Raw genomic sequence first — 18,311 nt, forward strand, 5'->3', positions numbered from 1 at the left:
GGAATTGCTGGAGCACACCACCTCATATGATGCCACCCTCATAAATGCCTTACGTTTATCCTAAATGACATTTTTCAAAAAGTCTTGCTCCATACCGACAGGCTACATAAGCCCTTCTTACCAATGACATGTTAGCTGATGCTCTTAGGTGTCAGGAGGTTTATTGAATTCCACGATTATCTTATTTGTCTTGTTCAGTATGTGCCCCCATTTCCCTGACTGTCTTATTTACCACTGTAGCTCCAGCTAAGTAATCGTGCACAAGGACTGGCACATAGGAGTGTTAAATATTTGTTGAGTATAGGAACATGTAACGAGATCTCAGCAAGACTTTACTTGTGAACCACTCATTGTAAAGGGACTCTGTACATCTCCAAATCAGTGGCCAGGTTCCTCTGCACCTGGAGCCAGGAAAAATAAGCTCCTGCTACCTTCCCATGATTCCTTGGACGTGGCCAGCAGATAGGGTTATCTGAACATCAACCATTTTTAATTCTAAAATAATTCACTTAGGAAAGAGGCAAGAACGGCACAATTCTCATATAATTCATTCACAGTACCCAAATATTAACATCTTACCATGTTTGCTTTGCAGTCTACGTGTGTCTTTCAGCCATCTGAATACACACTGAAGACATTAGCCATTCCTGCTGTCAAATACTTCAGTATGTTTTTCTTCCAACGATATTCGCTGTTCTAGCCACAGAACAATTATCAGGAGAAAATAGTGCTGATACAACCTACCTAGTTAATCTATAGAAGGCAAATTTCACTGATTGGCCTGCTCATACCCTTTAGAGTAACATAAACAATAAAGAGCACATACAAAATGTTTGCATGCTGCTATATATACGCTGCCCACCTGGTCAGAATTCTACCCTTGCTGTGTAGGTGTCATAGCTCTTCGTTTGCCTTTGATCTGAAATGCTTCGTCAGACTTTGCCCTTAATTGCTTTGACATTTTACAAATCCAGACTGATTCTTTGTTAATGCCCTTCCATCCCTGTTTGTCTGACGCGTCCACATGGTCAGACTGAGATTATGCAACTGCAAAGTAGGGACACCATCAAAGTGGTGCAGGTTAATATTACATTTCTGGTGATATTAATTTTAATCATTTGGCTAAGATACTGGTGGTATTTTTCCTTTTTTACCTGATAAGTTATCATGACAGATACTTTCGCCTTATACAGCTGTGGTCACTAATTTTTTTAAGAAAAAAAAATGCAACTCTATTCTGGTACTGACTTAATTCCCCATAAATATACATTGGGGAAATGCTCAGCTTTGGTTTGGTGTTAAAAACTAGGAAATCCTGCACTTCCGCTAGCGTAATGATCCATCAGAATTACATTCTACCACTTCCTCTCATGCATACAAAGAAATAAAATTAGGGTGTGCTTTCTCAAAGAACACAATGTAGTTTCCAATCTCATTCTTCACTCTTTGGATGGGAAAGCAGAGGTTCACACTGGATCACTTTCCTGAGAGAACAGACCTGAAAATAACTAAATACTCATTGTAGAGTACAACAGGCAAAAGTTGCTTCCGTGTCCTTCAAACAACCAGGTGTTCAGATACATCCAAAGCAACCAAAGTCAGCTTGCTTGGGGCTACTTTGGATCATTATGGGGTTCGTATACAGATCTACATACTATCTTCTACCATATCATTGCAGTTTCTACGGAGGGAAACCAGTTCACCAGTACCCCGAGTGCTCTCTCCTCTTTTCTCTCCCTCCCCTTTCTCTTTTTCTTTTCCTTTGGGCACGTTCAAGCTATGAAAAGGACAACAACAATAAAAAATAGTGCTGCCCTGACACCCTGGTAGACAGTAGAGGGACAGCAGAAGACGGCTTTCTAACTTGTTATATAATGTCCCCGCCCAATACTATGAGCTCGTGTTTGATTCCCAATCAGCACCTCTCTACATATTATTTTTATCTGCATGTACTAACTCTGCCATATTTGTTTTACCATACTTTACATACTTCAAAAAATGAGCCAATCTTTTCTTTTCCAAGGCAATGATATAAGTTGCAACCGCTGCTATTGCTAGTCAGTCACTTTCACTAGTGAGAAGTGGAGCTTGTTGCTCACCTCTGTGGAGGGACAGGAAGTTTCTGGCCTTTACCCTACTTGCCATGTATCCTACATATTCTTTTGTAAAGTCATGTAGACGTAAGACCTCATACGAAATCGGTATCTTAAGGCAATGCTGCTTGGTGAACGTTACGTTTAGATATTCAGCACCACGACCAAGGCTACGAATCAGAGATGAAGACTGAAGGCACCCTCAAGTAACTGTTGTGTACTGACTGTGCAGCATTCCTCTTTCCCCACATCCTAGGAAGTTCATGTTTAAAAATAAATTCGTGTGGTGTTTTCATTAAGGGTTACTCCTAAACCAAGGCTTAGTATAAAGTTAGCAAGGCAAAGAAGCATCAAAACATTGTGCAGGTTGTTCTGCGAACTACAAATATAAGCACAGTTAACCCTTTGAAAGCTAGCGTGCACTGTGCCAGCAGAGTTTGCAGCACCATTTGGAAGCCTCGTAGGAGGAAGTTACTCACTGGAGGTGGCCCTAAGTTTTATAGTCTGGCTCTGCTTCGTGTCAATTCTCTAATTGCTGTCAAGGTACTAGGAGGTGGAGGCTCTAGCACGTCTCTTGCCACCGTGGATCACCTGCCACCCTTCCTAGCCTCTGGGACGGGCCATGTCCCCTCAGACTGCAAGCCCAAATAAGCGTTCCTTAAGTGGCTTCTTGCCATTATTTGGTCAAAGAAACAAGAAAAGCCATGGATATAGTGGATTGATGACCTTCCTAATTCTGGAAATTTCTTCCTTGTTCCTCACTGCTCCACAGGGCTCTGGGGGAATCAAGTAAACTATTTAAGTATTATTCCACATGTAGAGGTCAGAAGTCATACTTGGATCAACTTTTAAGAAATTTGCAGCAAAACCACTTTTTATGCTAGATGTCCATTTTGAATGAATAAAACATATAGTCTGTGTGAGAGTCTCCGATAATCAGGCAATCGTGAGCTACAAATAGTTAAAACTGATAAACTAGATAAAACTGCATAGGTGTTTAAGCATCCAAGACAAAGTGCATTCTTATTCATCTCGCTGCATGGGCTCAGACATATGCCAATGACCACTTTGAGAACAACCATGAAATTTTACAAAATTTATTCAAAAACAACCTCTCAGCTGAGTGACAAATGACTTCCATATTGTTCTGAAGTACATGGAAGGGTCCTGAGGCTGACATATCGTCCTGAAGTACATGGAACTTTCCTGAGGCTGGAAGCCCGGGCATCACCTGGCTTCCTTCAGTGTAAGCCTTTAGGAAAAAATAAATTTCAAGTTGTATTATACTGGTGCAGATCCTTTTCAGAACGACCCTTGATCTTCCAGTTGTGCTAAACTCAGGATTCTCACAGTAGTCAAATTGTTTTCATTTTGCCCCAAAGTAGTTTTTATTGTTTGTTTGTTTTTATGAGGATTACTTAACAAGGGAGTAAAAATGTATTCTCTTTACATTTTTCTCTTACAGTGTTCTCTTTGTAGGTTGTGTCCCTGTCTGGGAAGTTTACATACCATGAAATGGTGAGGCAGAGTGAGTTAATGACTTAAAGTCACTGAAACAGCCATACAGTTGTATGTCTTTGTGCTTGGGTATAGTCATCCTTTATGACGATTGATAGTACAATACACGTTCTTTAAGAAAGCGACTGATGTATAGTTTAAAAAATATTGACAAAACATGATAATCCTTCCAAATGCTGGCTTGAAACAGGAGCATCAGTAGATTTGGAATTTGAGGCACTCTGGAAGAGCCCTGTTGGATAATACTTTTCAAATAGCATTATAACACAGATGCTACATATAAATTAAAGAGAGCATGGCTAATATAAAATCCAGTGAAAATTATAAAACTTTACACATCGACATATCACTTACATTTTGATGGCTATTTTAACACATATAATTTTTAATTTGGCACAAAAACTGATAACTCGACACACTCATGAACCTCTTGGTCCTTATGACTCTGCTTAGCTCCAAAAAAAAGGGTGTCTGCACAGTGCATTAGCATATTAATTGGCTATATTTCAAAGTTCAGAATGAAAATGTTTAATGCTATTTTGCTTCCATTCCTTAAGTGATCAAAAATTGAAAGAAAAAAATGTATTAAATTTACAATACTCACAGCTGTTGCCTGCTCTATTACCCCTCTGTCCTGCTGAATGCTCTGGTTCCTTGTATGGAAACTGTAGCGTGGTGTCTAAGGTCCTGAACCCTTCTTTGAGAGAATGGTGCTTGTAATACTCCACGAGTTCCTTTAAGAGAGCAGATTCAAGAGAGCTTTTGATAGTTTTGTTCTCAAATAAACTCCTTCATGCATAATTATATAGAACACGAGGATGATCATTTTAACATTCCCAAATATATGAATGTATGATGAGAGCATGTCCTGCTGTCTGGATGAACCTGGCTCCCACCCAGACACGGCCCTGTTTACTGGAGATGTTTCTCCGCATCGGTTACCCTGTATTGTTCTTCAGGCACCGAGAGCGTCATGTTTATCTTCAGTCAGATGTGGTACTGAAGAGAAGCCATGCTAAACCTCGATCTCAGAGTAGCAATTATTGCTGTTATTAGAGAGAGGCGAGCCTTTCTGAAGGAAGATGAAAGGAACAGCTGTCTGCCTGGCTGTATAGCAATTTCTGCTTCCCTCCATTTTCTTTCAACTTTGCAGAAAAACAAACTTAATCCTACACATAACGTTTCCACAATGAGGAGAAACACTGCTGAAGCACCGAGCACTGCTCAGCATCCTGCCTGGTTTACGCTGATGAAGGGTTAGCATGCATCTCAGCTCTCCGTGTCGCCCAGTATTCACAGGGGCAACAGGTGGTTCTTTCTAATTGTTGTTTAGAAATATATGTCTTAAACATCTCAAAGTCTAATAGAAACTTCTACCATATTGCAAACTAAATCTTCAGGAAAACCTTTTTTTCCTCCCTCTGGACCTGGGCTTCAGATGCTATACAAATCTGAATCCCTCTACTATGAACGGAAATAAAATAACAATTCATGATGAAAATCCTATCAGTAGCGGAATGTGACAGACAGAAAGTAGCTGATAAGTAGCTGAAATGAAAATAAAACACAAATTACTTTAAATAAACTACTCGATGATTACTTTAAATAAATTACTCGATGCTTCTGTTACAGCACCCTTAAAAAAGAGTGGAGAAAGCAATTCGTTACTTGAAAAAAAAATAACATTGTCAATTGATCCAACACGTCTACTCGGTGGTTAAGTTCAAATTTCCTAAAAGAAATCGATCAGGCCAGAATCCACTCGAAACACACACACAAAATCACCAATGATTTATTCTCCTCTGTCTAAGTAAGATGTGCTGTGCACTGCATTGTGCTGGCAGTGCCACGGATCAGAAAAAAGCTGAAGACAAGGTCCCCACTCTCTAGCAACTCTTATTCTAGAAAGGAAAGAGAAAGGTGACAAGACCTCAAGGACACACACACACACACACACACACTTCCTTCAGAGTGTTCAACTGGGAAACAAGAGGAGACCAGGTAAAGATCTCAACAATTAGCAATAGGAAAGGGATCAGTTCAGATGGGGGTATCCAAGGCTGAGAACAGACACAGAGAAACGTGACAACGTGAAAACGGCTGTCATTCATGGACTGGGGAGATGGCTCAGCGAATAGGAGCACTGGTTACAGAAGCATGATTTCAAACTGTAGCCATCCATGTAGAAGGCAGGTTATTGCCATACTTGCGCCTATAAAGCCCAGAATTATGGGGTTGAGGAGACAGGAGGAACACTGGTACTCACTGGCTGGCAGCCTAGCTCCAGGGTCTGTGAGTGAACAGGATCGAGAGAGAGAGACTATAACATCTGATATCACATCTGATGTCTTCCTCTTGTCTGGGCATATTTTGCAACTGTGCATAGGGCCCTGACATTTTAACATACACATCACACACACACACACACACACACACACACACACACACACACACACACACCACTGTACCATTAATAAACTAGAAGCAGTTGGAGGTACTTCTTGCAGTTCCCACACCTTGAAAATGAAAGACATAATGCATTTCACACAGGTCACAGATCATGCCTGGAACATACGAATAATCATGGCAGCTACCATTATACTATGTAGCAAGGCCTTATGTGGTTTCTCACACATCTTAACCCAAGAACCTCATGAGATGAGCCTCAAACCATGGACGCAAGGAACTTGGCAAAGTTGGCCAATGTGTGGACAGCGCAGTCAATATGTTAGGTCTCAAACATTGACACATTGACACATCAAAGTGGACATAGGTCACTAGGTTCTCCCTGCATCCCTCAGTCTCCTCTCCCTGTTACAGGGCCCTCCTGGGCTACCACACGCCCTCATTCTAAACTTCTCCAGACCAGGGGCTGGGCTGCCTTTCTCTGTATAATTTAGTCATTTTGGTTACCTGCCCATTTTCGGTCTACCCTCCTGGCCTCTTGCTCTGGCTCTCCCTTCTCCAGCCCCCTCACATGGCTCAGGGCTGTCTCCCCTCTGGATTCCCCTGATGTCTCTGCCTCTAGCTATGTTCTCCCTTTTACCTATAATAAACTTTCTCCTCCACCATACCTAGGAGCAGTCGTGGCTTTTTCTTTTTCCTTTATTGTTTTCATTCACCACATTCCTTCTATCTGTCCAGAGTGAGTCCTTTTAGTTACATCAAGTTATTAATAAGTAGCAAATATAAGTGCAGAAAAGGGAAACAGATGAAAAGGATATTTGTTATGATGAACCAGCAACTCTGTTTTCTTACACTTAAGATGCTAAAGTCTTGGTATACATTAATTCTATAACTTAAAAGTGTGTCTATGTGAGTATGTATGTGTTTCCCCTTGAGCCCAGAGAATGAGAGTGTTTGATTAAACAAAGGGATGTGTCTAACCTTTAAAAACAAAGGGAAAACAAAATAAAACACCAATTAGAAGCTGGGTCTTGGAAACGGCTACCAATATGAGAGAGAATACAGCACATAAAGTACACTGATTTTTGACATGGTTTGGCAACAGTAGCTCCGAAGTTAAACTGTGCTGAGTGAAAAATATAACCAGTCTCTTTTAGATAATGAAATAAGAAGCTTAAGGAAAACTGAGTGTTTGCGTATGGCAACACTGATGACAATGAGACCAAGGAGCTGGTCTTTTGTCTTTACATTTCAATTAAGATGTGCTGTTTTGCTTGACAATATAAGTACAAATCTGAAATGACTATCGAAGTTCAGTAGCTTTGAACTTCAATTTAACTTGATGAGAGAGTATAAATTTTGCTATAAATCATTATTAATTAAGATTAATGTGAAGTTGGCTATAAACAATTAAATTATTGAGCTGACAGAAAGGAATTTTTCAGTCATTTAATATTTTTACAGAAGGAAAGAAAGAAAAATAACAGATTTGTCTAAGAACCAGGGTCAGGCAGTTTAGTACACTGCAGAGAGTCTTTAATACCTGGCTAAGCATGGATAATATTTTAGTCCCATTTTTACAGTCTTAGGCAGGTAAATCTTCCTAAGATGCTCCTGAGTAGAATTAAGGAGCACAGCAGTGGATCCTTTCCAATTCTTGGCTTTATACTCTCCGTAGTTGAGTCTAATCCACCCCTGCTTTAGTAGTCATTGACCTTCAGGTACAACAAGCAAATAGACTGACTCTAAATAAAAGAAATCTCTAAGCTTCCCTTATCTCGGGCAACACAGCGGTGTCAACAATCCAACCCAGAAATAATGAGTGTGGGCCAGTCACTCCAATTACCAAGGAAACAGGCAATGGGGATGGCTTACAAGCAGCATTTGGGCATGGCTTGTCTGACATACATGAAAATCAGAACAAAATTAATGCCTTGTAATCTGGAATCCAAAAGTCATTTAGGATTGGAACTTAATGACGAAGAAAAACAAAGAGCATGATTAACCAAGCTATTGAAACCCAAGGGAAGAAGTTCTGGTCCCGAGTACCAAATGCAGCCGTCTCTGTGAGACACCAGCAAATTTAAAATAAGCTTTTGGGTCTGCTTGTGTTTTGAATACTTTCTGATAAATATTTCATTCCACGCTATACTGTGATTCATATGCAGAAGAACGTAGTGTAACACAGATAGCGTGATACCAAACTACTCCCGGGGAATGGCTCAAATCTACACACCAATATTTACAGGATGGGAACTGTGTACTGTAATCCAACACAATAAACTGGACCTGCTACAGATTGTACGACCCTTATTTTTTAAAGATACCTCCTACATCTTGGAGCTTCCTTTCTTCTTCCAAAGGAATCACATTAAACACCTCTTCTTGGCAAGCATCCACTAGACACTGCACAGCTTAGGGCTATAGGGCATCACTATCTTGAGTTCCCTGGCACACGCAGATTTCCTAACTTGTGAGATATTTTACATCAGCTGAGTCACTTTATTTTGAGGTATCTTAAAATAAAGATTCAAAATAAGGTTATATACCCTTCGTTGGGATGTTTACCTTAAATATCGTTCCTTATTCTATTAAATTGTTTTCTTAGAATTCAAGTCTGTCTTTTGAAAGTAAAAGTTACAGAATTTTATTCTAAATAAACATTTAACTTAAAAATATTACAATACCTAAATACCACTGCCTATCTGTTCATTGAATTTATTAAATACACATCTCCAAAAATTAAAAATAAAGATTCAAAATAAATTTATTCAACACATGAACAAAAAGCAGAGCTAACTCCAACTAGCTCAGCAGCTTCATCGGCAACTGGAAGTTACTTACTAAACCTGGCAAAAGGGCTTGCTTAAACTGAAGGTTTCCTGTTTCTTATCTTCCTTTCTTTCTTTATGCAAATATCATTAAACTGATTTCTTTTCTTTTTAGTTTCACTGCTTTTACTGTCAATTCTCAAGCACCTCTTTGGAACCATTATAGACTGAGCTTCCCTATAAAAGGTCTCGAGGTGTGGAAGAAAAGAAAGAGAAAGAAAGGAAGGGATGGAGGGAGAGAGGGAGGGAGAGAGGAAGAGAGGGAGGAAGGGAAGAAAGGAGGAAGGGAGGGAAATGACATAGGCTCGTGAATGTGTCCCTAACGATGGCATTTGTGACTGGGACACAGATTCTGTGACACTTACATGAACCCTGAGACATGTACCCTTACTTCCCTTTCCAGGAGACGAATGAATAAATGTTAATGGTCTCGCTACAGATTATTTAAAATGGAGTGTCCGTTCACTTTAGTATAATCATGGCCTTATAAGATCTACAGCTGATGATAGTGGCTCTGGCTTTCATCATCTCTAACATTCCCTGCTAAAGGACTTCCTTGGGTTGAACCAAGTGACGCAGAGCGGAACGGATTGACCCCCTCCAATGGCCGTTCCTTTCATCCTTCTTGCGTGTCTTCTCTGATGGGAGCTCCCTTTGCTACTTTTAAAGTCTGGAGAGCTAGCAGTCATCATTGGCCCCGCGGCATTTCGTAAGTGTCATCTAAACTGCAACACCGTGAAGAAGCCTCATTATCACCCAAAGAAGCTCTGCAGGCATGTCTTGCAGAGCTGTGGAGTTTCCGCGCATGCTTTCATCATGTCGGGCTGCGTCTGTCACTCATCCCCTGTGCACCAACTGGCCACATCCTCTCTAGGCTTTCACTATATAAAGAACCTCTTCCAGTCAAGCTCGCTCTCTGCTCTCTCTCACAGCCTGATGGGTACAACAGATGTACGTTACCTCCAGCAGAGACGATGCCTCCATCTTAGTTACCAATTTGACAAGAGTTTCCGTTTTTTTAAGGCATGGCCATGTTACCTGTCCTTTGCTTCTGAATTTCAAACGTGCCGTTTATGTCTATAGATTTCCTCCTATTTCCTCTTCTCTCAGCTCAAGATGTTTCGATTTCTCGAAAGCACTGATCTCTATCTTGAAATGATCCTTAAGTAAGGCATTCAAGCTGGCTGAGTTTGTAAGCCTTCTTATGCCCCATTTTGACTCATTTGTATTCCTGAAAGGTGTGGTATATATCATTTGGCTGATAGCTATAGCAATGAGCCTTCTCTCTCAAAGCTAATCAAAGATCTTAGCAACTACAAATGTATCCCGTGTCGTTTATCTAAATTCTTCATTAGTGTAAGAGACTACCTTAGTAGGAAAAAACAGATTTGTAGCCACTTTTAAGAAAATAAGATTTCTTTACTGGTGGCAGTGTGTGTATAACGATATATATGTATGATCTATATGACATACACATACCATACCTACAAATAAAATGATTTAGATTTTTATAAATTGTAAGAATTAATAAACACATTCTAGGTACCATATATGGTTTCCATTTCAAAATAAAATTTCTATGTAATATCAACTGTTGTATGTGGCAAAAATATAAACTTACTAATGCTTATCTAATGTAATGAATGAGGACTACCATTACACAGACAATTTATAATAGCAGAAAATATAAACAAATTTCAAATTGACTTTATATTACATTTTGTATGAAATACACCTAAATGTAAGAACTTTTCTGTCCCATAATTTATAATGACACAAAGTAGCTGAATGAAGAGACAGGGGGCATAAGAAGAGGAATGACATAGCAATGATTTGAGGTTTATCATTTGTCACTGAGAGAACACACTCAAACACCTATACAAACACCTATACTTCAGCTGGCCATTGCTTTAAGAGCCATAAGTAACATAGACTCTAAAATATTATCTAAAACTTATAAACCTCATTTAAATGAGCAACGTAAAGCATCATTGGCATTCTTCAACATAGAAAGTTAGGAGTTTGCTAAAGCTTACACTATTATTCTCTTTAGATAATTTTCAATAGGCAACATTGCTAAGAAACTATAGAGTTAAACTGATTTAACAGCAGAAAGGGGGAATCACGGATTGAAAAGAAATAATCAATATTTACCATTAAGCTTTTAAATTTTCTATTTTCTGCAATGTGAAAAAAGCCATCTCTTGTTAAAATCTTGATGTGTTTTGCTTCATTATTGTACCTGTGGGCAATGAATAACTTATGAATATAAATGTGTTTTTAATCAGTAGAAATCAATAATTACCAGAGGGCATGCCCCAATAACGTTATAGGAATTAATTCTGAAGACAAAATATATACTCATGCCAATACAATGGTGACAGCTAATTAACAAACTGTATTTACTAGGTGGGTTGAAGATACAACCAATATCTGAAGTGAGAGAAGATTTGGATTTGACTAATCATTGTGCTTACTTAGTAAGTGCACTTTGAGGGTACAAAAAAAGAAAAAACCTAACCATTTGTATTCTTAGAATTTACTACAAATACATGTACATCAAATCAAAAAATTATAATGCTATGAAAGAAATCTATTATGCCAATTAGCAGCCTATAACACCCATTACTGTTTTCCTCACAGATATTTTCTAGTATGAAAGAACTGTCGAGATAATTGCATTATTTCTACTGCAATTAGAACCTTGGTTTTCAACTTCAGGGTTGCATGTGTCACATGACCTACACCACTATGAACACAGGAAATCTATTTCTACAAAAGCACTTGTCCTACTTACTTAATGCTAATTGCATATTCTCCAGACTCCTTGGTCCTGTGCCTCACAAGGTAAGTACTATTCACCCTGTTAATGAGTTCAGTCTCTGCCTGCAATCTTTCCATTGGTCCAGCATACCTGGGAAAATACGGGAAGACAAAAAGTTGGAAAAATGTATCTGAAAAAGAGAGGCTAAATATAAGTATATGTCATGGTTTTAATTACATTTCTTTAAATGATAATTCGGAAAACCTCTTTAGTATGCTAAACACATCAGCAAAAAGACGAGTGCCTAAAGACCCAGTAAGCACCAGTAAATATAAAATAAACACAGGGGACTAACACAAAGGAAGAATCAGAAGCTATTAGATCAGAAAGACTGGTTAGGAGAGTTGTGGGAAGTGTAGAAATAAATAGGAAGAAGACTATGGGAGGCATGGCCCTGCAAAAGACACAGACAGACAGACAGACAGACAGACACACCACACACACACACACACACACACACACACACACAATTCACCTTTTCTATGTATATTATCAAATGTCTTTTGATGATTTTTTAAAAGACTCTGGTATAATTTAAACTATTTTAAAATAATTACTATTTGAATGTGGGATAAATTATATTAGTTCACAATCTAACAAATTTCTAATGAAACAAGCAATAATGAGGGTACTATTTTCAAAAACAGATATTTTTTGAAAACCAGAGTTCAAGTTTCCCTAGATTATATGGGCCTTAAACACAGCCAAAATCCATTAAAATAATAACCATCATAGTAAAATACCAAAACTCTGGGCTAAATTATTTTTGTATGACCCCTTGTATCAAATGTAAGCATACCAGAGAGTGTCAAGGAACATCAAAGACCCAGAGCAATTGAAATTAAAAGGTAACTATATTTGGGTTGGTTTTTTTCAATCTATTCATGAACAACAGTCCAGAAAATTATCTGACTCACATGTTGAATCATAAACTCAGCATAAACTTCTGCCTTTAATCTACACCATTTATTGAAAATGTACACAGAAGACATTTAAGAAAAGTTTGTGGAATCTAGTGCAGGCAATCAGACACCAATTGTAAAAGGGAGTTAATGGCATTGTGTACCAATGGCACATTTTTTTTAAGGCAGTTATGATAACCTATGACCTATTAGGATCTAATACAGTCTGCTTCATGCTTACCTCATGAGCCTTATCTCTTCCAATCCCTGCATCTCTACTCTCCAGCCTTCTGTATCTATGGATTGCCTGTTTCCTTCTGACTGTGCAAACACACACTTCTTCCAACACAATTGATCTTGTCGTTCATGTTTAAAGAGTCATCCGGTCTATCTATCTAAAGAGTTGTCCTGCACATGCAACCCTCACTCAATCATTATGATTACCGCATCCTTATTGCCCTGGCTAGCACCACAAATTGATATATGTGTATATATACAAGCATATGTATATATACAATTTGTGCTAATATAATTAAAATACAGTTTGAAAAAGTAATCTGTACTACAGTGAAAAGCAGTAGTCTATCATATGGGCATTCTACTCCAAGTCCTGGGTCAAATATTTAACCTGTTTTTTCCTTGTTTCTATATAGATATTTTAAATAATCGTGTTTCTACTAAAACTCACTAACTTATAACTCTAAACATAAGGAAGGAAAGTCACGTTTCTCCTGACATATGCCTACTCTGTGATAGATTATTGTCTTCCTATAACTTCTGTGAACTCAAGCCATCATCGGACCCATTTTGAGCAGGGTAATAGTTAAAAATGTTTGACTTGTAAAAAAGTAAGCACAAAAGTTTGTTGGTTTAGGTTGTTTTATATCCATTACAGTTCTTTCCAAATTTTTGACATAAACTCCCTGATAGTACATTTTCAATGTTATATACTCTACTTGCAACATTCTCAGTCTTAACCCAATGGCTTCTGAGTCCCTGACTCTCTTAAACTAACTGATTCTTCCTGCCCTCTAAGCCTGTTGCTTCATTCCTGGATACTGCATTTTCCTTTGCCTTGGATTAAAAATTCATCCTTGGATTTCCTATGAATAGTCTCGGATGCAATACTTTGAAGCCAAGCATTTATGGAAGTACTTCATTTTAATCCATTTTACACTTAATTCGTAGCTTGGTTGGAACGAAATTCCAAGTGAGAAATGATTTTGCCTCTTAAATATTAATGGCATTAGATCTTTACCTTTTGGTATCCAATTAATTTCCCTCTAATTTCTGACTCATGGGATGTGCCCTGATATGCCTTCCCTTGAGAACTTTCGGGTTCTTTGTTTCCTATAGGAGAAAATGTTAACGATAATGTACTTTCCTATGCTTTCAGCAGCATCCCCAAATTGTAGACAAGGCATTCAGCTCTGGAAATTTTGTATTATTTCTTTAGTAATTGATGCCCTTAAGCATTTTTTTTCTTTCTGGAGTTCTTATAAGTTGAATACTATCAAGAATTCATGCTAATTATCTAATTTTTAAAATATTACTTGCATCTTACCTTTTTCCTTTGATGTTTCTGAAATTCTTTCAATGTTTTCCCAAGTTCTTATGCCACTTAATTTAGTAAAGCTTCCCATTTTCAAATCATCCCTCTTACAAAACACTTATCATACACGTAATCCAAATTTTTCCTCAAATGTAAGGTTTCTCTTCATCACATATTCATACATAAGGAAGCTAAATCTAGGAACAACTGAGGACTCTGTGTGTACAGGTCCAAAAGTACACCACTGTGTAGAAGTCTGCTAATTTGGCAAAAATTTGATAATTGGACTGGGAAACATCCAAATGTTAAGGGGTTGGATTTCTTACTGAGTTTATTCACATTCTTTAGAGTTCTCCAAACTCATTTCTGCACTGAAGGAAGGGGCACAGCACATGAGAAACTGTTCTTGTGCCAGATCTAAGCTATATGAAGGAAATAGGGTTCTCACCTAGGATATGAAGACTTTGCTTAATATAAGTGTTTTCAGGTTTGGCATCTCCCCAGCCTCTGTTAGGCTTGGCTTTTCCAAGTCAAAACCCTGTGTGGTTCTGTTTTCCCATGTAATACACCTAACAACACTGTCTCCTGGCAGTGTTAAAAGGCAGGTAATCTGACACTGGGAAAAAGCAATAGGGGCCTTGGCATCTACCACATTCCAACTTCCAAGGAGCTCCCCTGTCTTCAACTCCAGACTTCACCCCAGCATTTCAAACATTCCATGCATAAAGCATGGGTTATTGAAGAGAGTCTTGTTGCTTTCCTATTTTATTTCATGGTTTATAAACGCAATATTTACTTGGCTGGATCAACCTTCTTTTCAGATGAAAATAATTAACGGATAATATAAATGGATGCTGTTGTGTCTCATATTCTTAAAACTCTAAGTTTTCGTGAGTAGTTGGTAATTATTCCCAAGTTGAAGAAATTTCACATGAAACCATTTACTTAATTGTAATGAACTACCTAGGTTGCTCAAGAAGAAAATGTAATTGAAAGCTTTTACTCTGAAATGTCTTTATTAATTCCTATATTTAAGGTGTTTCCTTTGTCTTGGCACCTTGATTTTTTTTTAAATTTACTTATTTATTTATTTATAAAAATTTCCACTTCCTCCCCTCCTCCCAATACCCTCCTGCTCCCCTCACTCCCTCTCCTCCTCCCTCTCCAGTCCCAAGAGCAGTCAGGGTTTCCTGCCCTGTGGGAAGTCCAAGTTCCTCCCCCCTCCCTCCAGGTCCAGGAAGGTGAGCATCCAAACAGGCCAGGATCCCAAAAAGCCAGTCCATGCAGACGAAACAAGACCCAGTACCATTGTCCTTGATCTTTTTTTTTTTAATCATTAGGAGTGTTGCTATTCTACCTGGTCATACTTCCAACAGAATTTTACATTTTGGCAAGAGTACATTGAAAAAAGAAAAACCATGTACAAACCTGCCCACCCTCTTGTGCCTCTACAGTTCTCAGTTAACTGCCTGAGTTATTTAATAAAATCCATGTAGTTGGAGACATTAGTATTTATCTCTAAAATGATCAACCTTTTAGCCATAAAATCTAGTGGTATGAAAAAAATTATTTCTGTCATTAATATGCTTTTAGATTCCACAGTAACAAAATTTGGAAACTGTCCTCCGCGATGTGAAAATGTATCCAAGATTCCCAATTTGATCCAATTTCTTTGGCAAGCTCAGTGCTGAGGCCATGAAGAGGGCAGCAGAAACTGCAGGTAACGGCAAGGGAGGCAAACGTAGGTGCTGAGAGTCAGCGAGAGGGTTGAGGATAATGCCACACACTGAAACGTTTCCTGGCCCTCTCTACAAATTCCTTATACAACCAAGTAGTCGGAAATAGATATACATCATATATAGTACATATTGAGGAGCTATCCACATTTGCACACTGAACTAGTGCTATATAACCTCAAGATACTACATCCATAGATATGTATATACACACACATACACACATACATACATACATACATATATACATATCTGGGAGCAGAAACAAATATCAACGAAAAGAAAAGAGAGTCATTCATTTTCAGAAATGTCAAACACAAATCCAGGGAAACACATACAACCCAGCAAAAGCTCAGGTTTTGTATTTTGATACTTTGATAGCAAGGTACAAAGGGCACCACCGAGAGTCTTGAGGCTACCTCACACTGGTGCCATGGCCTTTATCCTGTTGTGGGAGTAACTTCCGCTGCCTCAACCAATAGTCGCTGAAATACGAGCCCACAGTGCAGCAGGGAGCGACTTCCGCTCCGTCAGCCAATAGCTGCTGAAATACCACGCCCCATTTTTCTCCCTCAATGATAATAATGACAATAATATCTTCCACATAGGAATTTGGGGCAATTTTTTGTTATAGGACATATAGAAATGCAAAATGGTTTACACTGTCAATAGTGAAATAAAATACTTAAAGTGAAAAGTGCTTATAAAACACTGTACACATATTACTTATGACATAATGAAGTCGCAGCTATTCTTTTTACATGAAGTTTTTTAATTAATTAATTATTTTTTCATCTTGGTTATGGTTTCCCCTCCCTCCTCTTCTCCCTACATGTAGTTTTAAAGTTGAAAATACTTGAAAAATAACAACCTTTGCCATCTTTGATTCTGCTACCAGCATCTCGGTGGTAAATATGCTCCATCTGGACCTGTTAAATGCCTGTTTCTCCTTGTTGGAACATTCCCTCCAGGAGGGGGAGAGAGGCTCATGAGGCTCATGAGGTAAACTAAAGGTCACATTTCTGGGGGAACAGAACCTTGGAATTTTCTCAAGGGCCCCTTTCTACCAGTCTAAGTGGGAGTTCACAGATGCTGGGCGAGGGAGATCAGATAGCTGAACTGCGGAGAAGAAATTACTAGACTGCTAAGCTGGCCCAAGGTTGGCGCTTTTGTAAGTGGTCATTCCCATTCCTTGTGAACCCTGTCTGAAATGCCAGTAAAACAACTCATTAGGTCACCGAGACAGACACTTGTGCAGCCATTCCTCTGGCCTGCTACGACCTCCCTGTCTGTGATGAGTTGACAGCCGTGTGTGGACATCTTCCCAGGTAAAGATGTCACACAAAACCCAAATCAGACATGGGCCATCTTAGTTCCCTATTCTACACTAGAAACCACAATTTTAGATACTATCCTTTTGAGGTGGTTCTTAGTTTTAGATAATCTTTTTTTTCTTCTTTGCTTCATGAGATTTCTCTTTTCAAAATATGACATACACCAGGATGTATCCCATTTCTTTCTATGGCTGTTACAGACATTTATGCTTGTGTGCATTCACATGTACACACAGAGAGACACCACTATTCAATCATGATACAGATTGGCCAGCAATATGCAGATTCATTATGGTGTTTTGCTTCACATGAAAACCTTTAGCAAGGACAAGTGTAAATGGAGCATGGTTTACAACCACACATTTAAGGCGTCCTCGAGTTAGGAGTATGGTATTTCAACTTAGTAATATAAACATTTTTTAATACTTACCAGGGTTGGCAAGAATAATCTACTGGTTTAGGTACCTAGGACATAAAAAGGCAAAAATAGATTAAGTTTACTTAAGGGTAGCTTTCAGAAATCAATCATTCATTCGGTTCAGCTGACTCTGCTCTATAAAACCCTTAAGTAGCACAGTCCTGGAAACTATTCGCAAGCTAGTTTACACAGAATGAGTCATAGTATATGTCAGATGAGTAGAAAATAATTCATTTTGCTTTATTTCATTCTTTCATGCATTTTTATACTATACCTTCAAGGGAAAAGATGGCAGAATAATATGAATTAGAAACTTTCAATATTCACTACAAGACAGTTTAATCCAACATAAAAAAAATAAAATGAAAATGTTATTAAGAAAGGCAAATAGTACTTCCCTTCCCCAAGACGAAGAAAAAAAAGAAGATGAGAAATAAACAGTACACACTGGATTTAGATGCTGTTTTGCAAAAATTTTGAACTCTGCTTTAAAAATCTTCCAACAAGGAAACATTTCATTCATTAAAATATCATAGGAAATATCCGCACATTACTTTTTCATATAGAGACTTGCACAGGTGAAAATATTACATTTTATGTACAAATGAAGCAAGAATCTTATAGTTGTTAATGACGACTAGAAAGTGAAAAAGCCGAAGAATGTATACCAGTAGTCAGAAAATGTCCAACAAATCAC

At 38.4% G+C, this 18,311-nt stretch overlaps 1 protein-coding gene across 3 annotated transcripts in view; it reads right to left on the reverse strand.

Moving 5' to 3' along the window:
• Vav3 (vav guanine nucleotide exchange factor 3) overlaps positions 1–18,311 on the reverse strand; it is a 316,005-nt gene that overhangs the window by 17,215 nt on the left and 280,479 nt on the right. For 2 of the 3 annotated variants that reach the window (XM_048443543.3, XM_048443541.3), the window contains exons 22-25: positions 17,627–17,661; positions 11,646–11,762; positions 11,003–11,090; positions 4,216–4,345 (exon numbers count right to left, since the gene is read on the reverse strand). In XM_048443543.3, coding sequence (XP_048299500.3) covers positions 4,216–4,345; positions 11,003–11,090; positions 11,646–11,762; positions 17,627–17,661 — 370 coding nt within the window. Of the gene's footprint in view, positions 1–3,174; positions 3,346–4,215; positions 4,346–11,002; positions 11,091–11,645; positions 11,763–17,626; positions 17,662–18,311 lie in introns of those variants that run through there. The other variant, XM_085677808.2, reaches the window with a different exon arrangement.

This window comes from Myodes glareolus, chromosome 17 (assembly GCF_982192425.1).
Source record: "Myodes glareolus chromosome 17, mMyoGla1.1, whole genome shotgun sequence".
Lineage (NCBI taxonomy): Eukaryota > Metazoa > Chordata > Mammalia > Rodentia > Cricetidae > Myodes > Myodes glareolus.